Source organism: Perna viridis, chromosome 8 (assembly GCF_037379345.1).
Source record: "Perna viridis isolate PV_CMFRI_1.1 ecotype Kerala chromosome 8, ASM3737934v1, whole genome shotgun sequence".
Taxonomy (NCBI): domain Eukaryota; kingdom Metazoa; phylum Mollusca; class Bivalvia; order Mytilida; family Mytilidae; genus Perna; species Perna viridis.
In genome coordinates, this window is record NC_142452.1 from 8,149,623 (window position 1) to 8,177,301 (window position 27,679).

Consider the following 27,679-nt stretch of genomic DNA (forward strand, 5'->3'; position numbering starts at 1 on the left):
AAAAATATTCTTTTTACAGAAAGACGGCAAATTTGTACATTGAGTCTTTATTAAACTTAGATCCTGTGGAACAAGATGTAAACCAAAATGATTTAGCATCTTTACTTAGACACAATGTCTCTCGAAATTGGTTTGTTTTGTGGTTATCTTGATAACTAAAAAATTTGAAAATTGTCAGTTCAAACAGAAAAAGGGCAATAACTCCTATAATATACCTGTTCATAGTTTTTGACTCCAAGATATCATCCAAAAAGGGTGAAAATCAGCAGTTCTGACATGAACTAGAGGCCTTAGAGAGCCTAAATTTCCCACTTACAACTAATTTCTTTGCCATTTGTATATATATATAATGTCAATAATAAAAAAAAAACCAGCAAAGTTCATATCAAGTTTGGCCTTCTTAGTACCTGTATAATAATAACTCAAACAAGGGGCTCTCAAGAGCCTGAATCGTTCACCTGGTTTAATAGCTATAAAAAGTTGAATACATGTAAAACCTAAAAATGGTCACACACTTTTGACCAAATTTGCTCAGATTATATTTGTCATGATACTGTACATTTAAACATTAATCATCCTTCTACTTATGTTAACTGAACAACATGCTAAAAGTGCAAAAAATCATTAAAAATGCAGAGGAAATTTTTAAGGAAAAGTAGATAACTGACAACGGATGCCAAGTGATGACAAAAGCTCACATGGACAGGTGAGCTAAAAAGGAGTTATTCTACAACTTTGAAGCACTTAAATCTTCAGCAGGATCTGTTCATTTAATGATACTCTTTTTTTGTTTCTGTTTTTTTTTTTCATTTATTATGCTTTTCTAAGTATTGGCTAGAAACAGCAAAAAACACCATTTTTGAATTTAAAGGGCAATAACTTTATATGAAGGGGTCAATCTACAATTTGTACTTATTGAGACTTTTGTAAGCCTTTCATACAAATCTTTCAATCCTGTGAAACTTTCGTTCTTCTATCACTGTTTACAAAAATTTGGATACAAACTGCAAAAAAAGTTATTTTTTTGTAATTCAAGGGAATAATTTTTAGTAAGGAGACACTGATTTCAACATCTACCAAATTAAGAAAAATAAAAAAACTGTAGATGATGCATCTGAACTATGGATTCAGACTCTACATCTCTACTGGTGAGCTAATAATGCTAACTTCCATCAAGCAGACCAATTGAAATATGCTGGACCACCTGACCTGTCAAGTGAAAATTCTTTGGGTCTGGTAAAAAAATTGATTTTTATAGTTACCCATTCAGGAAAAAAGAGGACAAAATTGCAAAATTAGGGTTTCAGTAGAGTGACCCCAGAATGATTTTCAATGGGTCTAATCTAATAATACATGTACCTAACTTTTTCCCAACATACTAACAATCCCCGGGTATCATTCAATTTCAATACAAGAGGAACTAGTCCAGAACCCTCTATCAAGTGCTTTGTCAATATCATGTGCATAGGGTATATTTGCTATTTCAGAGAACAATCCTTGCTTAACCCCACCACTTTATGCAAATCAGTATAGTACACCTGGAACAGCTTTGTCATGAGTAATGATCGTACATTGTGAATTTTTTTCACATCCAGTACAGCAGAGTTTATAAGGTTGTGTAGTGACATATAATCAGGAAACAGTGTTAGGTTGCAGAGGAGAGTGGTGCATTGTAAGTTTAAATGTTTTCTAGTTTGTCAATTCTGATATTCAATCTAAACATTGATAAAAGGGTTTAGTGTTTTAACCCTATTTTTAAAGCTTTTATAAGGGTCATTCCTAGATTGGTATTAATATCAAACATTCATTTTGAAAAGAAATGATCTTAAATGCTAAGAGAGATAACTCAAATTTTAAATCTAAACTGACAATTTCCTGTAATAGAAGTCCAAAATTAGTAGAGATACAATCTATTTAAGGTAACATTCTGTTCATTATAACATACATGGAGTAAAATTTATTTCTAGCTACATGTAATGCACTATCAACTCACACATTTATCAATTCAAATTGAAAATTCTTCATATACATAACTATAAATAAATCTTTCAAGAATAAGAGATATACTTATACATGTACATTTAGCATGGCTAAAATCTTCAGTCTAATAAATGAATGATTTGTTAAATGAATGTATGTTCAGGAGTTCCTACTTACTTCCAAGAGTTGAAGGTCCTGGATGTTTTGAAGTAGAACTCCACATAAGAATCATGCAAAATATGATTCATGGTTGGAAAGCCTACATATTTTTATTTTTGATACTTTGCTTAAAATGTTACAGTAAACAGAAATTAACATGTGGTTTTTTGATATAACCCTCGTTCACAGGATGTAGAATGTACTGTAGAATTCAAATATAAGGGAAATAACTCTGTAAATGACACCAAAATACAAAAGAAACTATTGGAATTTCCATGTGGATTATCTCCTAAGAGCAGGCAGATTTGAATGAATAATTATACATTTCATCATACAGTGAAGTGAAGGCAAACTTAATGTATATGCTAAAATTAAAAACAATTTTGGGCTAGAGAAATACTTATCTCAAGTAAATTTTGAGCAAAGGAGAAAAATTACAAAGCTGCGCATCTCATCTCATAGACTAGAGATAGAAACAGGGCGTTATCATGGTATTCCTAGACAAAATAGATTATGTTGCAGGTGCACCTCAGGAGAAGTAGATGATGAAGTACATTTTCTTTTTTCATGCTCATCAAATAAAAAAGAGAGAGATATACTATACGAGTTAATAATATCTACATGTCCACATTTTATTAACCTCAGTGATGAAAACAAATTGATATGGATCTTAAATTGTGATATTATTTTATCTGGTTTAAGTGATCTTGTTATATCAAGTGGTGTTTAAATTATAATTTTTCTTTTTTCTTTTTGTATATGTTATTTATTATTATTATAATTTTTTTATCTATCATTAATATCTTCCCATATCTTTTTCTGCTTATATTGTAATATGTAATGTAAGAATTTTGGGTAATTAAAAGCCCAGTATATGCAAATTTGACCCTTAATTTTCATAATTGAAGCCTAGAGCACCCTCCCTTGGTGTCGTTTGTCTTGAAGCAACTCAAAAAACTTGCTTCTCTGCACTGGGCACAAGGAGGCTTCTAGTGAGTTTTATGTCCACTGCAATTATTTATTTATTTTTTCTTCTCTTTCTTTCTTTCTTTTTTTAATGCATTATTATCACTATAGCAAATAGATATGCCCTGAAGTGATTATACATTTACATTCTTTATTCATATAATAATTAGATGATCATAATTATGATCTCCATTATCATAATCCAATTTTGTAAATGAAACTGAGGTGTGCCAGTATGATAACTAAACACTATGTGTTGATTACTATGATGTATTACTCATAATGCAAGTAAAAGCTAAAAAAAATGTGACAATTATTTACTTTGTAAATTAACTGTTGATATTATATGTCATTATATATGTTCAATCAAAACTGTTGTATGTAAAAAAAATTGTATTGTAATCATGCCCTTTATGGGCCCTTAATTGGTGAATAAATAGTTCTTCTTCTTCTTCTATAGGTCTATAAAGCAACATAATAACAAAAATAAAAATATGTAGCCTTTTTTTAGGACTATAACATTTTACAGAATTTGCATGATTCTTAAAAAGACTGCTGTTTAAGTTTCAAATATATGGAAAACCAAAAGTCCTCAATAAAATGTCAATTAAAAGGTTGAAGGTCCATGGCCTAGGTAAGGAATTAAGGGTCTCAGACACAGATCCCTATTAATTTGACCCCCCCCCCCAACTTGATGTTACTCCATGACATAATTCTAACTTCAGTTACTTTGATTTCCATATAAAATTGAAATTCCAAAGCCAAGCTGTCAATGACTCTAAAAAGTCAGTATATGGCAGTAGTAGTTAATCCATTCAGTCTGTAGTTATTAATAAAATTTACAAGAGCTTATTATTTTATAAAAAATTGAAACAAAAAGAATTAATTTACCTTATTTATGTTATCTAATATTTTTGCTGTTATCAATGATTTGATAGTAGCAGGGAGTGTATATTAGATGGAGAAGTCACTTGTAATAATCTATATAGAACACTGTCGTTGCATTTTGGCTGTTGATTGGCCAATTTTCTCAAATTTCTCTGTTGAAAATAGGGTAACTGTGGTAAGGGTGTTTGTAAAAAACATTGGATGGATTTTGATGATTGATGTCCCAATTGAAAATAAAAGATTTGAAAATGGCAACAAAATTTTTTTTATTCATTTAAAATAATTGGAATATAAATATTTTCCATTTCAATATTAGGTCTTTTCAGACAAATAAGCAAAAAATTCACTTTTTTAAAGTTTCATAAAGTATGATTTTCATAGAAAGTTTGTGAAAACTGTTGCATTTATTAAAAAGAAATTAATATCAAATGAAAGAGAACAATCAGCAGAATGGTAATGGGTATTTTAAATAAGTGTACTTTAAATCTTTAAATAACAATAAAGTTATGACTAAATGAATATACCTATATCTTGAGAAAGTGATATCAATTTTTTTTCATTAACTACAGCCAAATTATCATGTTCTCTATATAATTTTGCATATGTGCTCTTTTCTAAAAATGATGTAAATATAGCCTGGCTTTTGAGTATGAAATTATTATTTGATAATCTAGACCTTAGTTATGTGTGGGAATCACAAACAGTTTTAAGTAAATGTGATGTTAAATAGACAATAAAACAGACATTGATTGACCAACTTTGTCAGAAAATGAACAGTAATGTGAATGTTTCTCCTAGGGGCAATTTTGATTCAAACTTTGATTTTGAAACTAAAAAGTAAATCAAATGCCCTATTTTCTGTGGCTACATCCCTTCAGCACCTGCTTATGGAGCGTTCACATCACAACTCATACTTTATGCCAGAGCTTGCTGAAACTATGCAGACTTTTTGCATCACGCTAGAATTCTAACAAATAGGCTTCTGGAACAGGGTTATGTTGCTACAAGATTGAAGTCATCACTACAGAAGTTTTATGGTCGTCATCATGAACTCATGGATCGTTACAGTGTATCCATCTGCGCCATGAAAACTGATTTGTTCAGATGCCATAGTTTTCCTTTCCTCTTTCGTCTACCCAGGCTTGACCTTTTATGAGCAACTCGGCGGGTGTTTCTAAAAAAAGCAAAGGACACTTACCCTACCAGTGCACCTGGTCCATGCTCCCAGTTTTTAGTGGAGTCCGACTTGCTCATTTACTTTCGTTACTTTGTATGTATGATTTTAGTTACTTTATGTTCTTTGTTGTGTATGTTTTCCATGTCTGGTCTTTGTCCCTGGGTTACATTCTTCTGATTACCACTATAACCATAATTCCCTTGATTACTCCTTCTAGTTAATGAAGTTCAAGAATTCCAATTGTGATGAAAATGATGAAGCAAATATTTTATGGTTAAAAGATTCTTTTAAAGAAGGCAAAACTGTTGATAGATAGTCTGCAGATGTAAACAATACCAATTTCATAAAAAAAATTGAAAATCAAGTGCAAAAAAAAAAAGAATTTTCTGTAATTAAAACTTCCCCCCAAAGTTCAGTTACCCATCATAACCAAATGTCATGGGCAGCATATTATGTGTGATAGTCATTCAGAAATAAAAAAATCCCAGGAAGTATCATAAACCACATGAAATCAATAAAAATAGAACAAAATCTGACAAAAAACATGTCAATTATACAAAGTTATGTCCCCTTTCCAATGTAAATTTCTATAGGGAATTTGAAATTCTTATTTTTGGGGGTTTCTGCAACAGATTTTTTTTACTTTTTTCTGTGTATATACAGTGAATAATGCTATGTATCTGAATCCAAATATATTCTGTCACATTTTGTTTAAGTTTAAAATCTATTTTGATTGGACTATAAGTATTATTGATTTTTATAAGTTAATTAATTTTGACATTCTTATTATATTTCAGTATTTTAAGGACACCCTCTTTTCGTATTTTCATCATAACTTAGTCTTTATCAATTTGTCAATTTTATAACACCTATATAACAAAAATCCTGAATAATTTCCCCTCCCCTCCCCAGTATGCATACATCAAATGTAAATCTTACAGGCTTTAAGTTTAACCAGTATAAACCCCAGGGAGGCAGTTATTTTTACAAATTATATAGACTTGTTAGGAGTGACCAATCCCTGTAATATAAAGTCCCTGATAGTAGTGACTACTAGTATACAATAGTAGTAAAATAAAGCAGCTGATAGGCTGTGTAAAGTATAAAAATCCCATTTTACTAAGCAAATTTACATAAAATTGATTTTGTAATATTTGAGTGCTGATTCAGAATTATATGATGAAATTTTTTTTTCTTGAATCTGACTTTTATTTATATACAGTTACACAGGAACATAATTATAATATTATATATCCTAGACTTACTCTCATGACATAGTTTTTTATACTTGAAAAGCTGTCATGCATATAAAACCCGTAGAACGAATTATTCTGTAGTTAAATATATCATTTATATATTCATCTTTTAAAAATTGGATGGATTTTTATGTTCCTAATTTATGATGCTGAAAAAAAACTTCATAGCTGAAATTTAAAAAATAAATATCTTTTCTCCACTGCACAATTATTTTTAGCCTTAAGGACCTGATGTAATGGATCCGCCCCATTCGTTGCGAATACCACATGCGCTTCTTAGAAACACGGATTTATACATCCGTTTTCCCTCAAAATTTAGATACTTGAATTTAATTCCGGTGGAACAACAACAAACGTCGAAAAGTGTTAGACTGTCGATTGGCATTTTAATGGGTCTAATGAAAAAGGTACAGTCAGAATTTGATATGTTGAATATGTTTTATATCACTCTTGTCATATTTCTTGATCAGTCTGTTATATTTTATAATTTATTAGAACACTGTTTCATTGACATTTTGTCCTTGACCTAGCCAAGAAAGACGTAATTTAAACCGTTGTACACACCCCCAGCTTCAACCTATCACATGCGTTAAAACCTTCTTCATACTCCTAATAACAGCAGATATCACAACTGATAGTGTAGACTTAATCAAAAAGTCTGTGAGTTATTTTCCCTGGTTTAGAAGAATTTACATTTGCCTACTAGTACTACTACTAGGACATTTTTAGACCCAAATATGGACAAACCAACCCTCCTTTCTTGTTAAAATAGTATTTTTTTTTATTTTCAAAGTATATTCTATAAGTTGGCTTGAAGTACAGGTACTTCCAAACTGTAAACTTACTGTATGACTTAGTCTTGGAGGATTTTTTGATATGTATTGTACATTTACATGTAACATTTTGTACCTTGATATCACAACATAATAGACCAATCTATATATGCCGGACTGCCTGACCTGTCAGGTGGAAATACTTAGGGTCTGGTAGAAAATTTTGACTTTTTTATATTAGGAGAAGAGGACAGAATTGCAAGATTACATTTGATCCAGTGACCCCAGAATGATTTTAGATAGGTCTGCTATAATAATCACAAATATTATTCATGCAGATGTAGGAATACATAAAAGTAGTTCACAAGCAGTAAGGTAGGAAACTCCTACTAGTTGTAGGGCTTTACGGCCATGTACAAGTGTACATGTATGTATAAAATTTGTTAACAATGTGTTTTGTGTATGGTTTGCATTGTACATATACAATATACATGTATGTGCAATTGCTTTTCTTATCTTGTTATTGTATAATCAGTTCATTCATTGAAAGGATGATTACACACTTTCCATTTTTTTGTAACTCACATTTTTTTATTATTTTATTTTTCAATATATATAACATAAGATTATAGTAAAATAGACAAGGGAAGGGATATGGTGGAACCAAAGGCTAACACTATTGAGCAATTTTAGAAAAGAAGTTGCAAGAAATTTCTTGAACTGTCAATTGCAGTCAAGCTGCCTTATCTACATGTATTTCCCTAAAAAACTACAGAATGTATTTCTTCATATTTTTTAACTAAAATACAAGCTGATAATTACTAGATGAAAGAACTTTTTTTTGGAATGAGACTGAGAAGTGTTCAAAGCTACATGTAATAATCTTTTATTTTCGTGTCAGTATCAATATGAAATAATCAAGTATTTCAAATAAAAGTCAGTGTCACACCTCATTTTTGACACCCCCATTTGCAAAGTGGGAGTATATGTAGGAGTAGGGATGTCCATCCTTTACAGAAGGGGGACCAATCTCTCATTCCTTACTATTCTTATACCACTGAATGGAATTAAATGATTCTTTATCATAATCTTTATTACATGTTCCCATTGTGCATCTCCTTCATTTTCTCTTCTAATTTCCATATTTACAATTTTTTTTAAATGTAAGGTTGCACTATACAGATGGGATTCCGATTGACATGCACTGTTTCCTACTCAAAGTTTTGGCAAACTTTGGCTGTTTTAAAATGCCTGACATTTTAGAAAACCTGTTTTTTGACAATTAATTTTGAGAAACTGATATATTATTTTATTATGTTACCATGGCTACAGATTTTCATGACAAAATAGAAAAGAATATCTTTTGTCACAGATTTCCATAATATAAGGTTTTGAAAAATATATACTTTTTACAGGAAAAAATTGTTGGATTTGCTTGTTTATGTGTCTCAATATAGCTTTATTTCCACAAATTATCGTAAAGTTATCTGCAGTGACCTGTCTTTATAGTGGTACCTAAAACATGACATTTTTTGAAAATGTGATTCTTGGTGTAATACTATCAAATTTTGCAATTAAGTAAATACTATTTTTCCTGTTTTAAAAAAAAAGCCAATTTTGATTATACAATCACAATGTGTATTGGGCTCCATAACATTATACTGTCTTCTTTCCTGCATATTTTGGTAACACTTTTAAGGTTATTAAGTTTATTAATAAAAAAAATCTAGTTAAAAATGGTTTTTCATTATTTTCTTTTAATTTATTTTTTAATATTTACATGTACAACTGTAGCACTATAATTACAGACCATAGAAATACCCAAGAAGACCTCAAAATAAAGATTTGAACCTCCAAGTTGATTAAAATATGTTTTATATGATGAAAGATAATGGTTTTATTCAGTTTTTTCTGGATTTTTTTTTTCCACTAACACCCAGAATTTATCAATGTGACCAGTTATGCAATGCTAATTATGCGTGATAATCGATTATTTTTTCTTTGATGTATGTTGACTTAGATCACGGTTCTGTATCAATAAATCAAAGTATTCAAGAAAATGTTGGCATTATCCTTTGATGTCATGGTCAGGCCTAAAATGTTTGGTCAAGCGAATCCGGACATGTGGCGATAATTTCGGTGATAGGTTTTATTGTTAATTATAATTATTTTCTATTCAGAACTTATTGTTCGAAAATATTTGTTAATACAATGATTTGTGACTAGCTTTTTTTAGATGTTGATGATTTACTCACAAGTAAGATATTCTCAATGTAGAATAAATGGAATACAGGAGATCAAACATATATCAAGTATTCGGTAAAATTTACTCAAACATTAAAAAATATGAAAAATGTATAAATGATTTTTCATATCATTTGTAAAACAAGTTTTGTTGTTCATATATTGACATGGCTTTGCATCCTTGGGGTCAACCAAAGACTTTTTACTATTTCGAGTCAATGCAAAAACTTTATGAGGTACATAACATTAATTTTTTGCAAAGTTTTAAACTTTGAAACTTCTGCCTCACCGAAATTAAGTTTGAATGGCATAATTGTTGTAAATTGTACATTTTTTTATTTTTCAATATATATATAACATTTGCATGTATAGATATTACATTACATTTTCAATCATGATCCTTGGATCTGTTTGTGTGGATCAAAATCTAGAATATACGTATGTGTACAAAATATGTAATTGGCAGAAAGGGATGCTTCAGTACTTTCTCACCTATAGATGTGTACCAATTTGTGTTTTCAAAAACTTTTATTGCATCCTGTCATCCTTGCCATAAGGCTAAATCAGTTCACTGTGCTGCTCACAGGAGTGTACATGTACTTACATGAACATGTACATCACAAGCTGCTTAATTTAGCTTATTCTTCAAGATTGTATCAAATGTCTTCAAGTACTTATTGTGAAGGCTGAGGTACAGGGTAGTCATATGTTTGTAAAACTTTCAAGGAATGCCATGGCACTGATATAGACTGTTGTCTGTCTGAGTGTTGTCACTACAAGAGGTTAATGTGTTTGAACTTTTTCAATGTTAGCTTTTATTCATGTGTGGGAATAAATGTGAGATCTTTCAAAAGTTAATCAAAGTACTTGAACTGGATACATTGATACCAGTGTCAGGTGTGCCACATGAGGGGACTTCTATGTCAAAAAAGGTTTTGATTGATCTCATGATGATTTCTAAGAATTGAATGCACAATCAGAATTTTGATGAAGCTATTAAAATCTGAATAATGTAGGCAATATGTTCTTTTTGTATACATGTATGTACATGTACACGTATATATGTGACTGTATTTCCAATGGAATTGTTGTTGTATACAAAAATATATTTTATTGTATAGCAATATAATTTCCCCATAAAACTCAACATCATGGTGCAATAAATATCCATATTGCACTGTTGTGAAGATAGTTAAAATTTTTGATGTTATTCATGACTTAAGTTCATATCAAATTAGTTAACTCGTGCAATATAAAATTCTACTTGGGATAATATTTCCCAGTATTCACACAATTACCCTATATTATGCATCATGTGTTTTCACTATAGTTTATAGTATACATTCCTAATAGAGAGCTATTTATACAGTACTGCATAAATATCCTTTTATATTCAGTCATGTGATACAGCAAATATAGAATATATATCAAAACTAAGTAAATTCAAATTAGTGTTTTAAAGAGAACTCAAAGACATAAATATTGAGAAAGAATATAGCTGACACAAAAACTCGTAAAAAAATGTAATACTGCGGTTTTTTTATGTTTTATACAATTTTATGATGAATAAATTGATACATTATACTCCTTAATTTCTGTATTACACACATATCACGTAGTACACTACTTAAAAAAAATGATGTGATCTTTTGATTTAATATTTGCAGTTGATACTATAACATATGACATCACATGATGTTTTAACTAATGTTTTTCTTTCTTGGGTTTTTGATTTATAAAAATACCTTATGTCGCCAGTTCATGACTGGAACTTCCTTACTGATTCTGAACAATACACAAAAATATTGTCCTAGCAGAGGATGCTTACCCTACCTGTGCACCTGGTCCATGCTCCCAGTTTTTAGTGGAGTCTGAGTTGCTCATTTACTTTTATTACTTTGTATGTATGATTTTAGTTACTTTATGTTATTTGTTGTGTATGTCTGTTTTCCATGTCTGGTCTTTGCCCCTGGATTACATTCTTTTGATTACCGCTATAACCTTGGTTCCCTTGATTACTCTTTTAAATCATTCAATAATCTTTTATAACCTGTAAATATATCTCCTGCAATTATTTATTTCAATACTATTCTACTATTTCTGCAAATAAAATTAAGATCTAATCTTGAAATGTTTTGAAGATTTGAAGGACTCCATTTTGGATGTTTAGTAATAAATTAGCATTTAGGAAATATGGCATTAAATGTGGTAATTATGTTCCATTTAATACAATATCAGTCAAAAGCTCCAATCTATCATCAATATTTTATGATTAATAAACAGGTAGTGAAGAGCAGTGACTTTAACCATTGGCAAGTAAAATTGGTGGAAAAATTCAAATTGAAAAAAGAATCTTAATATTTTCATGTAATCTTTTAAATTTTGTTCATGCTACGATTTTCACAAGAATCAAAACCCCAAGTGCTAACAGCACTTTGATTAAATTCAGCTGTAAATTTTGATTAAGACAACCTAGATGTTTAGTTCTGAGTGTGTGGTTCTATTAAGTGCTGTAGTCCATTACATTTTTACAGACTGAATCAATATTTATTTTAAAAGTATCTGACATTGAAACTTAATTATTGTGGACAATACTGTGCTCTATTGATCCTTGTGGACAGATCAAGATGTACCAACTACATCTGTATATAGTTCTCCTTCGGGAACTACTACATGTATATGATTTTAATTTGGGGGGGAGGGCTAGGATGAAATTTGAGATAAAAAGGCAGCATTGAAATTTGCCGGCGATAAAAAGTCATGACAGTCCATAAGAAAAATCTAATATTGTCCAAATTTGTTTGCCTTACCTGAGATGAATGTTGTGGGAAGCATGACTAACAGATTACTTTTCCAGTCTTGTTGTAAGATTTTCATGTTAAATTTTCATATTAACAATAAATCAGTTCAGTATGAACCACTTACACTAAGCCAATCATATTTGGTATATAGTGGCATTAGCATCACTATATCATAATTCTGTGTCCATTTTATGCATATGCACTCAAAGTCATGGTCTATCGACTTCGAAATTTCAAGTTTATTATTAAGATTTTATTTTTAGTTAAGTTAGTTTGATATGACCCACTTGTGCTTGGTCAATCGCATTTGGTATGCAATGGCATTAGCATCACTTCATCACAGTTCCATATCTCTTTCATACATACACAAGTACCGCTCAGTCACAGTCTTTTGATTTAGAAATTAACATTACTAAAAACATCACTTTGTCATTGCTCTGTATAAATAAACAATAAACTTTACCAGAGAAATCTGTCTAATTGTATGAAATTAGTAATGATCACATCATAAATTGACTTTTGAGTAACAGCGTCTGTGTGCAACAGGCGAGTTGTATCTCTGTGATAATAGTTTATGTGTATGTATTCAAAGCAACTTTTGATATAGAAAAAATGGCAGGAACTACATGTATGTTTTCTCTAAATAAAGTGGTAGAATAGAAAAATATTACTGTAAACGTACTAATTTTCGTGGACAGAAAATTGCGAAAAATAGTACCAGTGAAATTGATTTTAAACATTATATAATGCTAATAATTTTTTTTAAATCGCAAAAATTGATACCCCTTAAATATGTTCACTTGATAGAATATGTGCAAATTAATAAGTTTACGGTATATTGTGGTTTTTAACAGCAGACAGTTTTACAGCAGTACTTAAAAATTGTTGGTTTCATTCAAGGAATGACAAACGTCTTGCGAATCTTGTCCTATTTGGCAAGTTAATGAAAATTCCACTTACCTCAATTAAAAAGTAGGTTGTCATTAAGGCGATGTAAGTTGAAAAATACTACTTTAAATTTGGTTGTCTTTTGGGCAAGTATGATGGAATGTACATGTACTTTGGGCGAGTATGATGAAACTTTTACTGGCTCAAATGTCAATTTTACTTGTCTTGGGATATACCCTGTCATAATGAGTGAAAGCTGAATATCGCAAAATATCAACTCAAGTAACTTAATACCAACATCATAAAAAACGAGCCTAAGCAAGTTTTTTATGATGTAGAAATTAAATTGGACTATTTGATATTTTTGTATATATTCAAGTGAAATCACTAATATCAAAAAGTAAATTAAACAACAAAATTATAAAGAGGATAGTTTATTTTCCATTTTCCAATTTTTTGGCCTTTTGTATTTGTATTTGTGTTTTTTTTTTTTTTTTCATTTTAGGGGTTAGTTAACGTTGTACTTGCTAGTATTGGTAAAAGATGTATACAGTCCCAGCTTAGATGCTTGTCGGCTAATTCATTTAAGGTATGTATCTTTCTTAATTGAGTATTAGCATATAATTGTAAATAAGAAATAATGAATGTAATAAAATTGAAACACTGCCTTGTACTTCTCCATGGAAAGGACTACCAAAACTAGTAAAAGGTAAAATTGTTCACATTCTGTGGCTTTTTCTATATGTTCACCATGTCATAGTTTTCTTTTCCTTTTTCCTCTACCCCGATGCAACTCGGTGGGTGTTTCTAGAAAAGCAGAGGACCTTTACCCCACTGGTCCATGCTTCCAGTCTTTTGTGGAATCCTGGTTGCTCATTTACTTTTGTTTCTTTGTGTTATTTTGTTTATTTCATGTTTTTTTTATTGTGTGTCCCTGTCTAGTCTTTATCCTTTAAATATATTTTTCTATTTCTGCTTGAATCTTGGTTCCCGTGATCACTATCTTACATCTATTCAATGATAAAGAGATTTAATCATGTGATTTTTTACTGTCATTTTTTTTCTTGCTACGAAAATTAGTGAAACTTAATCGGTTTAAACATAAAATAATACTAATTGTCATTAATATGCCTTTAAAAAATTGTAAGTTAATGAATATTATTTGAGAGACCTTAATTGGAATAAGAACATCAGAAGTTTAATGTAATAATGGTTCTGAAATATGAAAATATGAATAAACAAACAAAATTTTATGTGGTCTTCCGATCATCTTGTTTACTGAGATGTACATGTTTTTTCACCTTTGCTACTTACAGTTTGATGATTTACAAATCACAGTTGGTAACAAGAAGGCAGAAAAGCCAGACCCAAACAAGTTATTGTTTGGACATCACTTTAGTGATCATTGGTTGAAGGTAGAATGGACAAAGGAAGATGGATGGGGAAAACCTGTTATCTGCCCTTTAGAGAACATGTCCATCCATCCTGCTGCCAAATGCTTACATTATGCAACAGAGGTACTAATGTTTTCCCTGATCCTGTTGTAATTACTGTCATGGTACTGGGGTTTCATTTTTATTTGTTGGGTATTTATTTTCATGGATTTTGTAGGTAGAGTTGAAACACAAAATTAAGATTCCAACAAACAAAAATATGATTTTGACCATACAAGAAAGGTACAGAAACTTATGTATTTAATGCAGTATCAAAATTTAAAAGATGAATTACGATACTCTAGGTAATTAAAGAAACATAAACTGTAGCTACTGATAACAAAAGCTAGCGGATACCGAAAGTCGTATTGCATAATGATAAAAAGTTTTACCAGGACCACTTTGTTATCGTTGTATTAAAAATCTGGAAAAAAAATGTTGCTTTTTGATAAATTTGATATCATGGATTTTTACTTTTTGAAAAAATAAAATATGCTTTCACAATGAATCATGGAGCGTATTCTATAGTTGAAATAGAAACTGCAATATACGAGTTCAAAGATTGTATTAGAATGTCGATGACACAAATTAATTTCCGGTGGACCAGACTGGCACGTTTCTCTTCATATTAAGTACAGTCCCTTAATCCATCAAATCTAGACCTCTATAGCATCAATCATTCTTTGATAACCTTAGCAACAGTGTATAGGATGACACATACGCAGAGAAAAAAGCACCGTCTTATACTACATTACATTTATATTTGCAAATTCAATAGGTGCTATCGATCAGATGTGTTTTATGTAGTACATGTAGTTTATACACCAATACATTAGTCTTAGAGCTGTCCATAAACATTCTAGAGCTTAGATTGTCAAAAAATATGTTCATGTTAAAGAGTACTTGTCCTTCTAAAAGAGACTGCCAGCTTTTTTTTTTAATTTCCACTGGGTGTAAGAAAAAAAATGAATTAAAATTATTAATTTTGTTTTTATAATTTCCTTAATAGTTGTAAGTGTGAACAAAATGAAAGCAAAGTTTTTTTCTGATTGCCTGTTTACTAATATTATATTTGTCGAATTTTAAGATAATCGTATGTTTACGGTTTCGACGGAAAAAATCTACATGAAAGTCAAAACATTTCAGCGTCAGGCACAAAAAAAAAACGCACCTTCTGGTAGTGGCCAACACTTTTCTGCGTTGCTATTGGCAGTCAATAATCATTTTCTAACTGTCACATTTCAGCGTGATCATAAACGCACTTCGGTGTACTACCATCACACTTCCGCGCCACCATCGTATCTCCGCGTCCAATCGCGGTACTGAGTCTTACATACAAGTTATATGCTAAAGCATACACATGTAGCTATAATCCAAGTTGAAGTATTCATAAATACCTGGGAAAGAATTTCAAAATTAGTGCAAATGAGAGAGTAACATCAGCAAAAACAAGAATGAAAAAGTTTATAACTTACAAAGTATCTAAAAACTAACTGTTTACAACCCAAGGATTGGCATTTGAGGGTACCATGCCCCATGTATCTTATTCCAACTTAAGATGTCTCATTGAAATAAGAAAATTTTACAAGAATATTGAATGGCCAATTGGACATTTTGAAGATCATGAAAAATTTCCAATTTTGAAATTTTAATCCAAATCACAGCAGAACCTTTCATATATTACTAGGTTTTGAGAATGAATTGCTTAAGGAATGTATTTTGTCCCTTCTTGACTACTTTTTGAATCATTTTGAGTTTGTAAAATATGTCTTATGATTTGCTTACGATTCTTGAAATGATATATAAAGGCATAAAAAAATATTCCTATTACTTGTATTGATATTAATTTGAATGTCTGAAGTATGGTAATGAAATTTATTAGTTTTCTCTTGTTTTAGTTATTTGAAGGCATGAAAGCCTACCGAGGTGTTGATGATAAAATCAGAATGTTCCGTCCAGAGGAAAACATGAAGAGAATGAAGTTGACAGCAGAGAGAGCTTACTTACCTGTATGTAAAAATAACTACATGTATCAAGGAATGTCACAAATTAAATCAGATTATCAAGACATGTCACAAACCTAGTCCCTACCTATGTCTGAATAGCTTTCAACTTTTGTCAATTTTAAAATGTCCTACATGTCCTATTTACTAACTACTGAAAGAACAAATGACACAAACAGAATGCAATATTAAGTTTTGACTTTGTCTAGTAATTTCTTGAAAGCTTACTTTCTTATCAGTTAAATGACATCAAATTTATCAAAATTGGACAACTAGTAACAATTATAGGGGCATTCTAATATTAGGCCATCTCCCCTACATTGGTGGAGAAATTTTCTTAAGCCTAAGTGCAGAAATACATTTCATTTGTTTTGCTATAATCATCTTTCAAATGAATATGTCCACTTATAACATGCAAAAAAGATATAACTTAAGCACTAGTTTGTAAGATGTAAAGCAATTTTTAAATTACACTAATAATGTAATGTGCTAGCTGTTCTGAAAAATCAAACTTCTATTTTTATCTTGGTTGTTTACCACTATTATAACCCAATAAATGGTATACATTTGTTTTCTCATGTGAAACCTTGCACACATTTATGACATAAAGTAGGCGAACAAAAATGATACGGACTAAAAATACTTTTGACACAGACTGGGCTGAATGTTAACTTATTCACATGGTCTAATGAATTCACTACTTTTTTTTGTTTGTCCATGCTGTAACCCTAAATATGGTTTTCATCAAAGGAGAAGACTATGCTATGGTGCAAGTCTTAAATATTAAAACTAATCCAAAATTTGACATTGTAAATATACAAAATGATGAATATAAGAAGTGGAATTATTAGTTTTCCAATCGATACTTCAATATCAATGATTTAAGTTCTGTAGGTTTTAGGTTCTTGTTGATAAATTCAGATTTTGTTTAAGGTATTTGTAAACTCAAGCCATATTGTCTACAAGGATGTTTGCCAATCAAATCATTTATATTACAAATAAAAATGTAAAAGTCCACCATTTAAAGTTTTTTATTAGCAGTTATAGGAACTAAAACAAATAGTGATTATATTTAATATGAAATAAGTGTAGATGATTTAAAGTTGATACCCAAAGCCACTGTCATGTAATTGATGACACTACATAGCAGTACAGTGTATAATGTTCTGTTTGCTTGTTATGATTAATGTACATTTCATTTTAACAGGACTTTGATGGAGATGAACTGGTTGAATGCATGAAGAAGCTAATACAGATAGACAATGATTGGGTACCACACTCCACTAAAAGTTCCCTCTATATCAGACCTACATTTATTGGCACTGAGGTAATTATATGAGGAAGATGACAAACACAGAGGAAAATCATTTTTCATTTGTTAGGACAACCTAAGACATTAGTATACGTATTGTAAAATCAGTTAAACAATATTCTACTAATCTTGTAAATTCATTGACTTTATTCGTCATTGATTGAGTTTGAGGAGGATGTGAGGGAAAACTCATCTTTTGACGTGTTTGTCATTGATTGAGGTAGAGGAGGATGTGAGGGATATTAAACTCATCTTGTGATGTGCTTGTCTTTAAATAAATTTGAGAAGGATGTGAGGAATAACTTATTTTGTGATGTATTTATCATTGATTGAGTGTAGTATAAAAAATTATTTGTTCTAAAGATGGGGATTAGACACAAGTATGAAAATCTTTTCCACAATACAATGTATATACAATATGTTATTAGTGCATGCTATTTTGTTGAACTCAAAGGCCTCTTTTTTATTTTGATGTGTAGCAATCCCATTACATGTCAAATTACCTTATCATTTTTTGTTTTGTTATTTCATTCGTGATGTTTCTTACTGGTTTTATCAAACCAAGTCTGAAGACACCATACATTTTTATGAGTATTATTCATAACAGTACATCAAGTCACCAGGAGAATATCACTAATTATTTTATTTGTACATGTATTTTGATAAATATGATCACACAATCAACCAAAACATTGCATGTCGTCATCACAAAATAACTGGACAAGTTCAAATCTACTTGCAGCCAACTTTGGGGGTGACACAGTCAGGCTCCGCCTTACTTTATGTTCTTACAGGGCCTGTTGGACCCTACTACCCTACAGGCATGAACCCGGTGACACTGATGGCTGACCCAAAATTTGTCAGGGCATGGCCAGGAGGCTGTGGACACTTTAAAATGGGCTCGTAAGTTGATGTGTAATGTGTTGTATTGGTTATACCATGACCTATCAATTCATTCTGGATGTTGAAATCAGTTTCTAATCCTTACTAAAAATACACTTAAGCTTTCACCATAAATTGATATACCCTTCAAATAAAAATGTAAAGCAAAAACCATTGTATAAATCTTTATACTGTATGTACATTTATTGTTGTGGGTATAATCTTTCATAGTTGAAGGGGAAAAAGGCAATTTTATTGGGTACTTGAATTCATGGTTTGTGGGTAAATAAATTTAATAAAAATACATGTTAATAACATTTCTGTCCTCTAGCCTATCTTTAAGCAGGAGTTTAAACAAAGTATTTATCTTTTTTTGTGATAGGTGTAACATGACACTGAAATCTAATCAGCATTTTTTGGAACATAGAAATTTGATATGCAGTAGCAGTAGCATCACTACACCACAATTCTATGTCTGTTCATGCATATACCCCAAAAAGCTGAGTCTTTTTTTAGGTATTAATTTTAAGTTTTCTGATTAGTTCAACATAAAGGACTTTTGTTGGGTCAATGGTATTATGGATATTCACAAGTCTGTTTAAAAATAACAAGGATTTCAAAGACTTGTAAAATCTTTTAGTATCTTTCATGTTAGAATAATGTAAGTAGAAAAATTGATGGGTCAGTGTTCTCGTTTTTTTAGATACAAGCATTTAAAATTTTTGCTTGAAACGGATTTCTGTGGATTTTCCATAGGCTTTGTCTTAGTAGAATTTATTTATAAAAAAAAAAAAATGATTAAATAACAAGAATTTCATAAACACATCTAAAATAGCACTTTTAGTTGTGTTTAATGAAATTATGAAAAGAAAAATTGGGGGTCACTGGGCAAAAAATAAGTATGCTTTGAAAGAGATAAAACCATATGAGTCAATAAATCGAACAATAATGACAGAACATAAGCAGGGAATATCCTTAAGTGTGTAGTTGCATTAGCTTCACTGCATTACATTTCCATGTCTGTTTCATGCATATAACCCTGCATTCTCCTAAGTCAGGGTCCCTCAAACCCCTGACATCACTCATTCATATTTAGCGGGTATCGTCCAGTGCCATCTAGTGAGTTACATAAATTTAACCCGGATCCAAATCCAATCAAATCACTTGTTATATAAACTCTTCGATATAACGTACAAAATTGCTACACATAACGTCATTTTTTTTCGGTAAAGACTCTAAACAGAATCTACAGTTATCATTTTTGCTTATATTGCATCATTTGTGACATCATACAACTTTCAGTTACTGTATTGGATCGTCCATTACCTCATATTATTGTTTACCTTTCCACAGACATTTTATGTTAAATCGATTTTCATTGGTGCTTCACTTGCAGAGAAGCAACCATTCGGAATTGGCTGGACAATACCTTCTTAATATGAATGAGTGATGTCAGGGGTTTGAGGGAGCGAGGGTGGACTCAAAACCCTGGTCTTGGGAGGATGATAACCCTGCAATCACTATCAAATTTTGAATAGATTCGTGTGGTTCCAGTCACCTGAGGGAGTCTAGTTTTTACCGCTGACCCTAGATTCTTTTGCCAAAAAAAATATAAAGAAGAAAAAAATTTTCTGATCTACTAAAATTATTTTGTTCCCAGAGGTGTACAGAACCACTCATTTTTTTATTTTAGGTAATAGGGACAATGTTGGACTGCAAGACATCTCTGTTAAAACAGTTTATTATATTTTTGGACTAATTGTTTTTATTTTTATTTTTTTTTTTTTTTTTGTAGAAACTATGGTCCAACAATAGCTGTATCATCTGAGGCAGAGAAACGAGGTTGTCAGCAAGTGTTATGGTTATTTGGTGATAACCATTATCTCACAGAGGTTGGGGCCATGAACTTGTTTGCTTTCTGGGTTAATGAACAAGGAGGTACACTATACACGTATATAATATTGAATATAATGATAATGGTGTTTGTCTTTCTATCCATTCATCTGCCCTCAACTGTTTTGTAATCTTTTTCTCTGCAATCATGTACAAATGTATCACAGCAAGTTGATATTTTAGTGTAAGTTTTATATGGGTATTCCATTTCATGAGAATCATTGTAAAACTCAAGTGACTTCAACTTCCTGTTTGACAATACTTTTAAATGCAAAATTTTCCTAACAATTTTCTCTGCAACTACTTATCATATCTAGTGAATCTTTCACAGAAGCTTTAAGTTGGTATGCCATATGTTCTGAATTTGATTTTAGATGGAAGTGGCATCACTTCCTGTTTGACAACTTTTTAATATGACTTTATTTATATTTTGACCAAATTGTTTCTTGTGTGGGGAGTGGGGGCATACTTTTGTGATCTTTGCTTACATTTTTTTGTAGTTTATACATTTTTGTTCAATCTTTGTTTGCATAATATTGACGCAAAACACAATAGGACACTATCATGCCCTTTTCAAATAATTCAGCAATAAATTTCAGTATAAGGCATATGTTACAATATTCCCTCTGTGTACTGTAAGATGTTTACACACTAAATTTTCATTTCTTGTTTCTTTAAACTATAATGATTTGAGGAATACAAAATAATTAGTAAATTACTATTATTTTGGTATTCAGACTTTGAATTTCTGAAGGTTTTTTTGTTTGTTGGTTTTGTTTACACTTCATGAATAGCAATTCAGTTTAAGAACAAGTGTGAATTGTACCAAAAGTTTTTGCATAAATTGCTCAAAAGTTAAAAACAATTCCTATGATTTAATTTCTAATCATTCTTAATTCAAATGAAGATTTTGTCCTGAATCCAAAAGTTGTTTAGTTTGGAATTATTTGATTTACAGACTGAGGACCAATTGACGTTAATGACACTTTTTTACTTTTAAAAATAGGGAAAAGCTTCAGTAACCTATATAATTAGATCCTCTGTCAAAACATGAAATGACATATACGGTTTGCAGTTAGGATGTCATTGTTTGATGTTTTAATGCAAATGCACATTATGTGCTATAGGAAATCTTGCATATTCCCTTTGGTTGAGACATCAGCGATATAACAAAGTAATAATGCATTATCAGTAAATTTAAATGTACAAAAAGCTCCGTCCCTCATAGTGAAAGCTTAAATTCAAATTACATAAAAATGACCCTATGTTGCCCAATGATTACCAAACAATCAGAAGGTTTATTTCAAATCTAATTGAATTTCTTTCATAACAGTTATCATGTAATAAATTATTACAGTGTCATGAGTGGCTACAAGACATAGTTCGTTTAATCTAAATGGTTCATGCTGGCTGTTGTAAGTTTGCTTCAATATATATTTTGTTTCTCAGATAAAGAGTTGATAACACACCCCCTGGATGGTCTAGTTTTACCAGGTATCACTAGGAAGTCTTTAATTGAACTAGCCAGAAAATGGGTAAGTCTTTTATACATACTCCAGGGGAGATTATATAATGGGCAACTCTTTTATGCATACTTCAGCGGAGATTATATAATGGGCAAGTCTTTTATGCATACTTCAGGGGAGTTTATATAATGGGCAAGTCTTTTACGCATACTCCAGGGGAGATTATATAATGGGGAAGTCTTTTATGCAAACTCCAGGGGAGATTATACAATGGGCAAGTCTTTTATACATACTCCAGGGAAGTTTATGTAATGGGCAAGTCTTTAATGCATACTCCAAGGGTTTTATATTATGGGCAAGTCTTTCATGTATACTCCAGGGGAGTTCATAGAATGTATTCTTACTCCAGGAGAGTTTATATAATGGTATTGTGATATTTTTTAGTAAATTGTACTTGTGATATGAATATTGACTGAATGTATGTCATAGTTACAGTAATCTTTTTTTTTAAGCATATGACACCTTATAAGGTTATTTTTTTACCATTGATAGTTGAGTTATTTGGCCTTTTCATTAGACATGTGTCTGAATGACAATAATTAAAGATCAAAGAAATTCAACAATCATCTGATTATCAGTGACATTCAGGCCAAAAATTGGGGAAAGAAGAATGTTTCATGATAACTCATTAAAACTCATTCATTAGTTACATGTACATATAGAGGAAAGTATATTTTAATTAGCAATCTCTTGGTTACTGCGACATTACACTAAATTTAGATTGATGCAAACAACTCTGGCTATTGTGTATAAGGGTTGTAATTTCCGTTGTATTTTTTTTATAATTAAAGTGAAGCATTTATATCTTGTATCTCTTCGAAACTGATTAGCTTTTCTACACATATTTATTTTACAATACAGAATGGTGCATTGTATATATGGAATATACAGTTACTGTTGTGTAAGTTGTACCTAAAATGCCTTTAGAATACATTAGGTTAACTCGGCTTTCTCCAAACATTATCCTTCCAGAATTGCCTAAAACAATGAAAACTATCTACACCATAGTTATAATGGCACATCAATATACATTGGAAAAATTGCAACATATGTTTTTCTTTTTTTTTTTTTTAAATCACCTGAAAAAACATGTTTGTCCTATGTTTTCATATGTTTAGGACTGTCATGAAAAAAACATTTTTAAATCATATGTTTGGGACTAATGGATTATTAATTCAAGAAAATCATATGGTAATAATGTGCTTTTCATAGGGCTTCATATAAGAAAAAAGTTTTGTATTTGTATGGTTTTCAAAAACATGGGCAGTGGTGGATTTATGGGGAGCCCACCCCGTAGAAAATTGTGATCTTCGAAAATTGTTGAAAAATAGTTCAAGATACCCTCAGAATGCAGGATTTGAGGTTTAATATTTCAAAATTTTCTTGGGAGGGAGGGCATGCCCCCTATCTGGAATTGGGTTGGTTAGTAATTCACTTTTAGTATAGCGAGACGTTCGCTTGATTCACCTTTTATTCAGTTTCAACGTATGTATACAATCTGACGTTGCAATAGTTAGACGTTTTACAATGATGTTATGTAGTAACATCGGTAACAATTGTCCATTGTGATATATTCTTGACACTAGGGCCTTCAAAAAGTGGAAAACCATCAAATGATTGAACTTTTGAAAAGAAAATAATTGAAGTGAAATTACTGTATAATAATGATATTGTCAATTAACATTAACTTTAAAATCTTTGGAAGGAAATAAAAACGAAATCACTGTGAACTTAAAGTTACTTAATATTCAAATTTTCACTATGATCACTAATTGGTTGTCAATTATGAAGTCCATTCTTTGATTCTTTGCTTGGCTATCATCTTGGCACATCTGTTGGTATGTGTCATCTCTGTTTGGTTTGAACAAACTTCTAACGGGTACAATTTTGTTATTAGGCGGTTCCTAGTTCCAGTCTTCATAACGAGTTTTGCGAAGTGGACCATCCCATCTTTACCAATCACTAGTTCTTGTATTTTAGCCAGTTTCCATCGTGTTCTTGGTGAGTCGTCTGCTATTTGAACAATGTCCCCGACTTTGACACATTGATCATTTTTCCCTTTAGTCGTGTGGAATTCGCACAAGGATGTGACATATTCATTTTTCCAACGTTTCCAGAGTGGCGAATAATGTCTGTAATATGATTTACTTCAGCATTTAGTTCAGAATGTGAACGATTAGTATTGTCACTATTTGTAGACTCTCTGTATGGTAAACATGAAATTCTTCCGCCGCACAAAAGGTGACTCGTAGTTCACGGTTCTTGATCTTTGATGTCGGTTGAAATATATGTAATTGGTCTGTTGTAAGTACGACTTCAACTTCTGTGATAATTGTCTGTAAACTTTCCATTAACATGCAAGAATGGCCCAACACTTTCTGTTTTTAGCAAGACCAACCATATGTTCCCAAAATCCCCGTACCATGAGGCACGTTTTGGTATAAACCTCCAGTTACTTCCAAGTTTACACAGTCAGTCCTGGATGGTGACGGAACGAGTTATGTTCATTATTTCCTCTAATGCTGATGCGAAAGTGGTAGCATTTTCTGATATCATCGTCACTGGTATGGATCGCTGCCTTGAGAATCGTCTAAATGCTAGAACGAAACTTTCCTCTGAAATGTTGGGAACAATTTCTAGATGCACGGCTCGGGATGACGCACATGTAAATAAACATGTATGCTTTTGACTTCAAACAATCAGGGTTTTTAACATACAGTGGACCGGCAAAATCAACTCCTGTTACTTTGAATGGTGCATTGTCTTGTAAGCGGACATCTGGTTGAGGAGGATTCGGTTTAGAATACAGTCGCCCAGTTACTTTTCGACAAATAACACAAGTTCACAAAATGTTCTTCATACATTGTCGAATTCTGGGTATCTAGTATATTTGACGTAATTGAGTAATTTACTCCTCTGTGAAGCTGTCGGTCATGAGCATCCTTTACAATTAAAGTTGTAAAACAATGTTTCGTCGGCAGAATATAGGGATGTTTTGCATCATCACGTACAGTTGAGTTATCAATTCTTCCTCCACTGTGCATCGTACATCTGTCTAAATACAATGAAACTTCTCCAAACTGGACCCTCAGAAAACCGGTCTTCCCTTCAAACCGGCCGTTTTCAAAAGTTCCAGCCAATATACCGTAAAACCTGTGTGTTTTGTCTTCAATAGACCGGCCACCTCCTAAAACCGTACATCGGCCGGTTTTTCACAGTTTTAGTTACATTTTTCAAATAAAAACAACCTCTCAATTCCGGCTGGCCGGTTATTGTTCACCTGTAATAAATGTGTCAACTAAACTGTAAATGATTACATAATATTACATAATTAATAATTCATTCACTGACCAGTTAGCTTTTCGTCAGTGGACAGAAAATCAAATCTTTACAAATGATGCAAGCTTTGAAATGTAATAAAAGGCCAAAAATTTTGAATTGGCATTAAACATGTCTCATCCAACAAACTGACAAGATGTAGGGTTATAGAACACATTAATGGAAACAGCTCTTAGAATGCACTGCTATTTTTCACAAAACCGGCCACCCCTATAAACCGGCTATTTTTTCTTGTCCCAGTGGTGGCCGGTTTTGAGAAGTTTCACTGTACAACCCTAACTGGCAGATAATCGATGGTTTCTTACCATTTGAAGTTTGGTTCATGTATTGGATTTCTTCCTGAGAACTTGAACTTTGTAGGTCTTGTATCCACATGGTTGTCACACTATTTATTTCATCTACGGTGATTGCTCGAATATTGCGGTTTGATCTTGATCTGCAGTTCTCTGTGAATTTCAGTACATATGTGGTCACTCTCAGTAATTTTCTCATGTTGTTGAATTGGTTGAGTTCTATAATGTTTTGCAATCCCTTGACATCTGTCTGAGTTTCGGATATCATTGTACATGTATCTACCCCTGCATAATCACAATATTCCTCTTCAATTATTCCTAGCATTGCTGTTGTTACATTACCATCTCATACAGGCCAATTCCATTCATCAGTTAGCCATTTTGGTCCATATTTCCACATCTGATTTGTCATGAAGTTTTTAGAAGAGATGCCCCTCGTAAAAAGGTCTGCTGGATCTGGTTAGTGGGACAATATCTCCAATTCTGTTGATCAACTGATTCCTTGATTTCAGTAACATGGTTTGCTAGAAATTTCTTAATAGTTTTGTAGAGCTTATCCACTTCAAGGCAATTTGGCTGTCACTCCAAAATGTGATATGCATAGGTCCTATATTGTCTATCAAATGTTTAGCAAGCTTGGCTCCTACAACTGCTCCCATTAGTTCCAATCTCGGTAAAGTTACAACCTTAACTGGGGCTACACGATTTTTTTGCCATTACAAGTGCTGAATGATATCCTTGAACTATGTATGCACAAGCACTATATGCTTGCTGGCTGACATCTGTGAAAATGTGTAATTTATTTACTCCATTAAAGTTGTCTGAATCAGGAAAATAGTATCTCAGCATCTCAAGTTTAATACATTCAGTTAAATCAGTAAGTACAGATTTCCACTCTACTATACATGTTGTCAGGTAGAGACGTATTCCAATTTAATTTGTGTTTCCACAGCTTTTGAGTCAGAACCATAATTGGGCTAAGTATTCCCAGCAGATCAAATATCTTTGAAGATTCTTTTAAGACACCATGCTTTGTAACCACTTCTTGGGGCTCTGACAATGAATTTTGGAATAAGATTTTATCTGATTTTACTTCCCAACGTAGTCCTAATATTTTCACCAGGCCATCTTTGTCGATGGTGTTTTCAGATTCTGCGGTGGTGCGTAGCAAGGTGCTGTTAGATGACCAAGAGTGTAAATTGAATCCACCATTCGCAAGTATGGAACATGATTCCTTGTAAAATGTCATCATCTGAGTTTCATTTTCAAAGCTTAAAAGTATGTTGTTAACGTATATATCTTTCTTCAATGTGTCTGTAGTTTCACATGGTTTTCAGGTGCTTCAGCATTGTTGCATTGAGAATGTAAGGAGAACAAGTAGTCCCGAATAATATGGCCTTAAAACAGTATGTCAGTAACGGGCTTGTTACATCTTCTGGGTTGCTTAACCAGAAAAACCTAATTACATCACGGTCATCTTTGTGTAATTCGATTTGTAGGAAAGCCTTTTCTATATCTGTAGAAACTGCATATTTATGTAGACGAAAACATGCAAGAATTCCAGTCAGATCATTGAGTACTGGGGTAACAGACTTTAGACAATCATTCAAACTGGCACTAGTTAGTGATTTCTTACAGCTGCAGTCATATACTATGCGGATGGGCATAGATAATGAATCTTTCTTTACAGCGTGGTGGGGTATGTAAAGAACTTTTTCTGGGGTTGGTTCATCTTCTGATACTTGCTCTATAAATCCACGCTTTTTTTGGTCACTTGTTTTTTCACCATACATTTTGAGCATATTTGGATCTTTGCTTAGTCTATTGATAACGTTTTCTGTCCATTTCAGTTCAATATTTTTGTTT

At 31.8% G+C, this 27,679-nt stretch overlaps 2 protein-coding genes across 2 annotated transcripts in view; both read left to right on the forward strand.

Moving 5' to 3' along the window:
* LOC148609162 (uncharacterized) overlaps positions 1-27,679 on the forward strand; it is a 461,126-nt gene that overhangs the window by 379,878 nt on the left and 53,569 nt on the right. The window lies entirely within an intron of this gene.
* LOC148609172 (branched-chain-amino-acid aminotransferase, cytosolic-like) overlaps positions 6,701-27,679 on the forward strand; it is a 30,109-nt gene continuing 9,130 nt past the window's right edge. The window contains exons 1-8 of the mRNA XM_088595662.1: positions 6,701-6,833; positions 13,638-13,721; positions 14,449-14,649; positions 16,464-16,574; positions 17,776-17,895; positions 18,623-18,783; positions 20,558-20,700; positions 22,105-22,190. Of these exons, the coding sequence (XP_088451788.1) occupies positions 6,816-6,833; positions 13,638-13,721; positions 14,449-14,649; positions 16,464-16,574; positions 17,776-17,895; positions 18,623-18,783; positions 20,558-20,700; positions 22,105-22,190 (924 nt within the window). The 5' untranslated portion in view covers positions 6,701-6,815. The remainder of the gene's footprint in view (positions 6,834-13,637; positions 13,722-14,448; positions 14,650-16,463; positions 16,575-17,775; positions 17,896-18,622; positions 18,784-20,557; positions 20,701-22,104; positions 22,191-27,679) is intronic.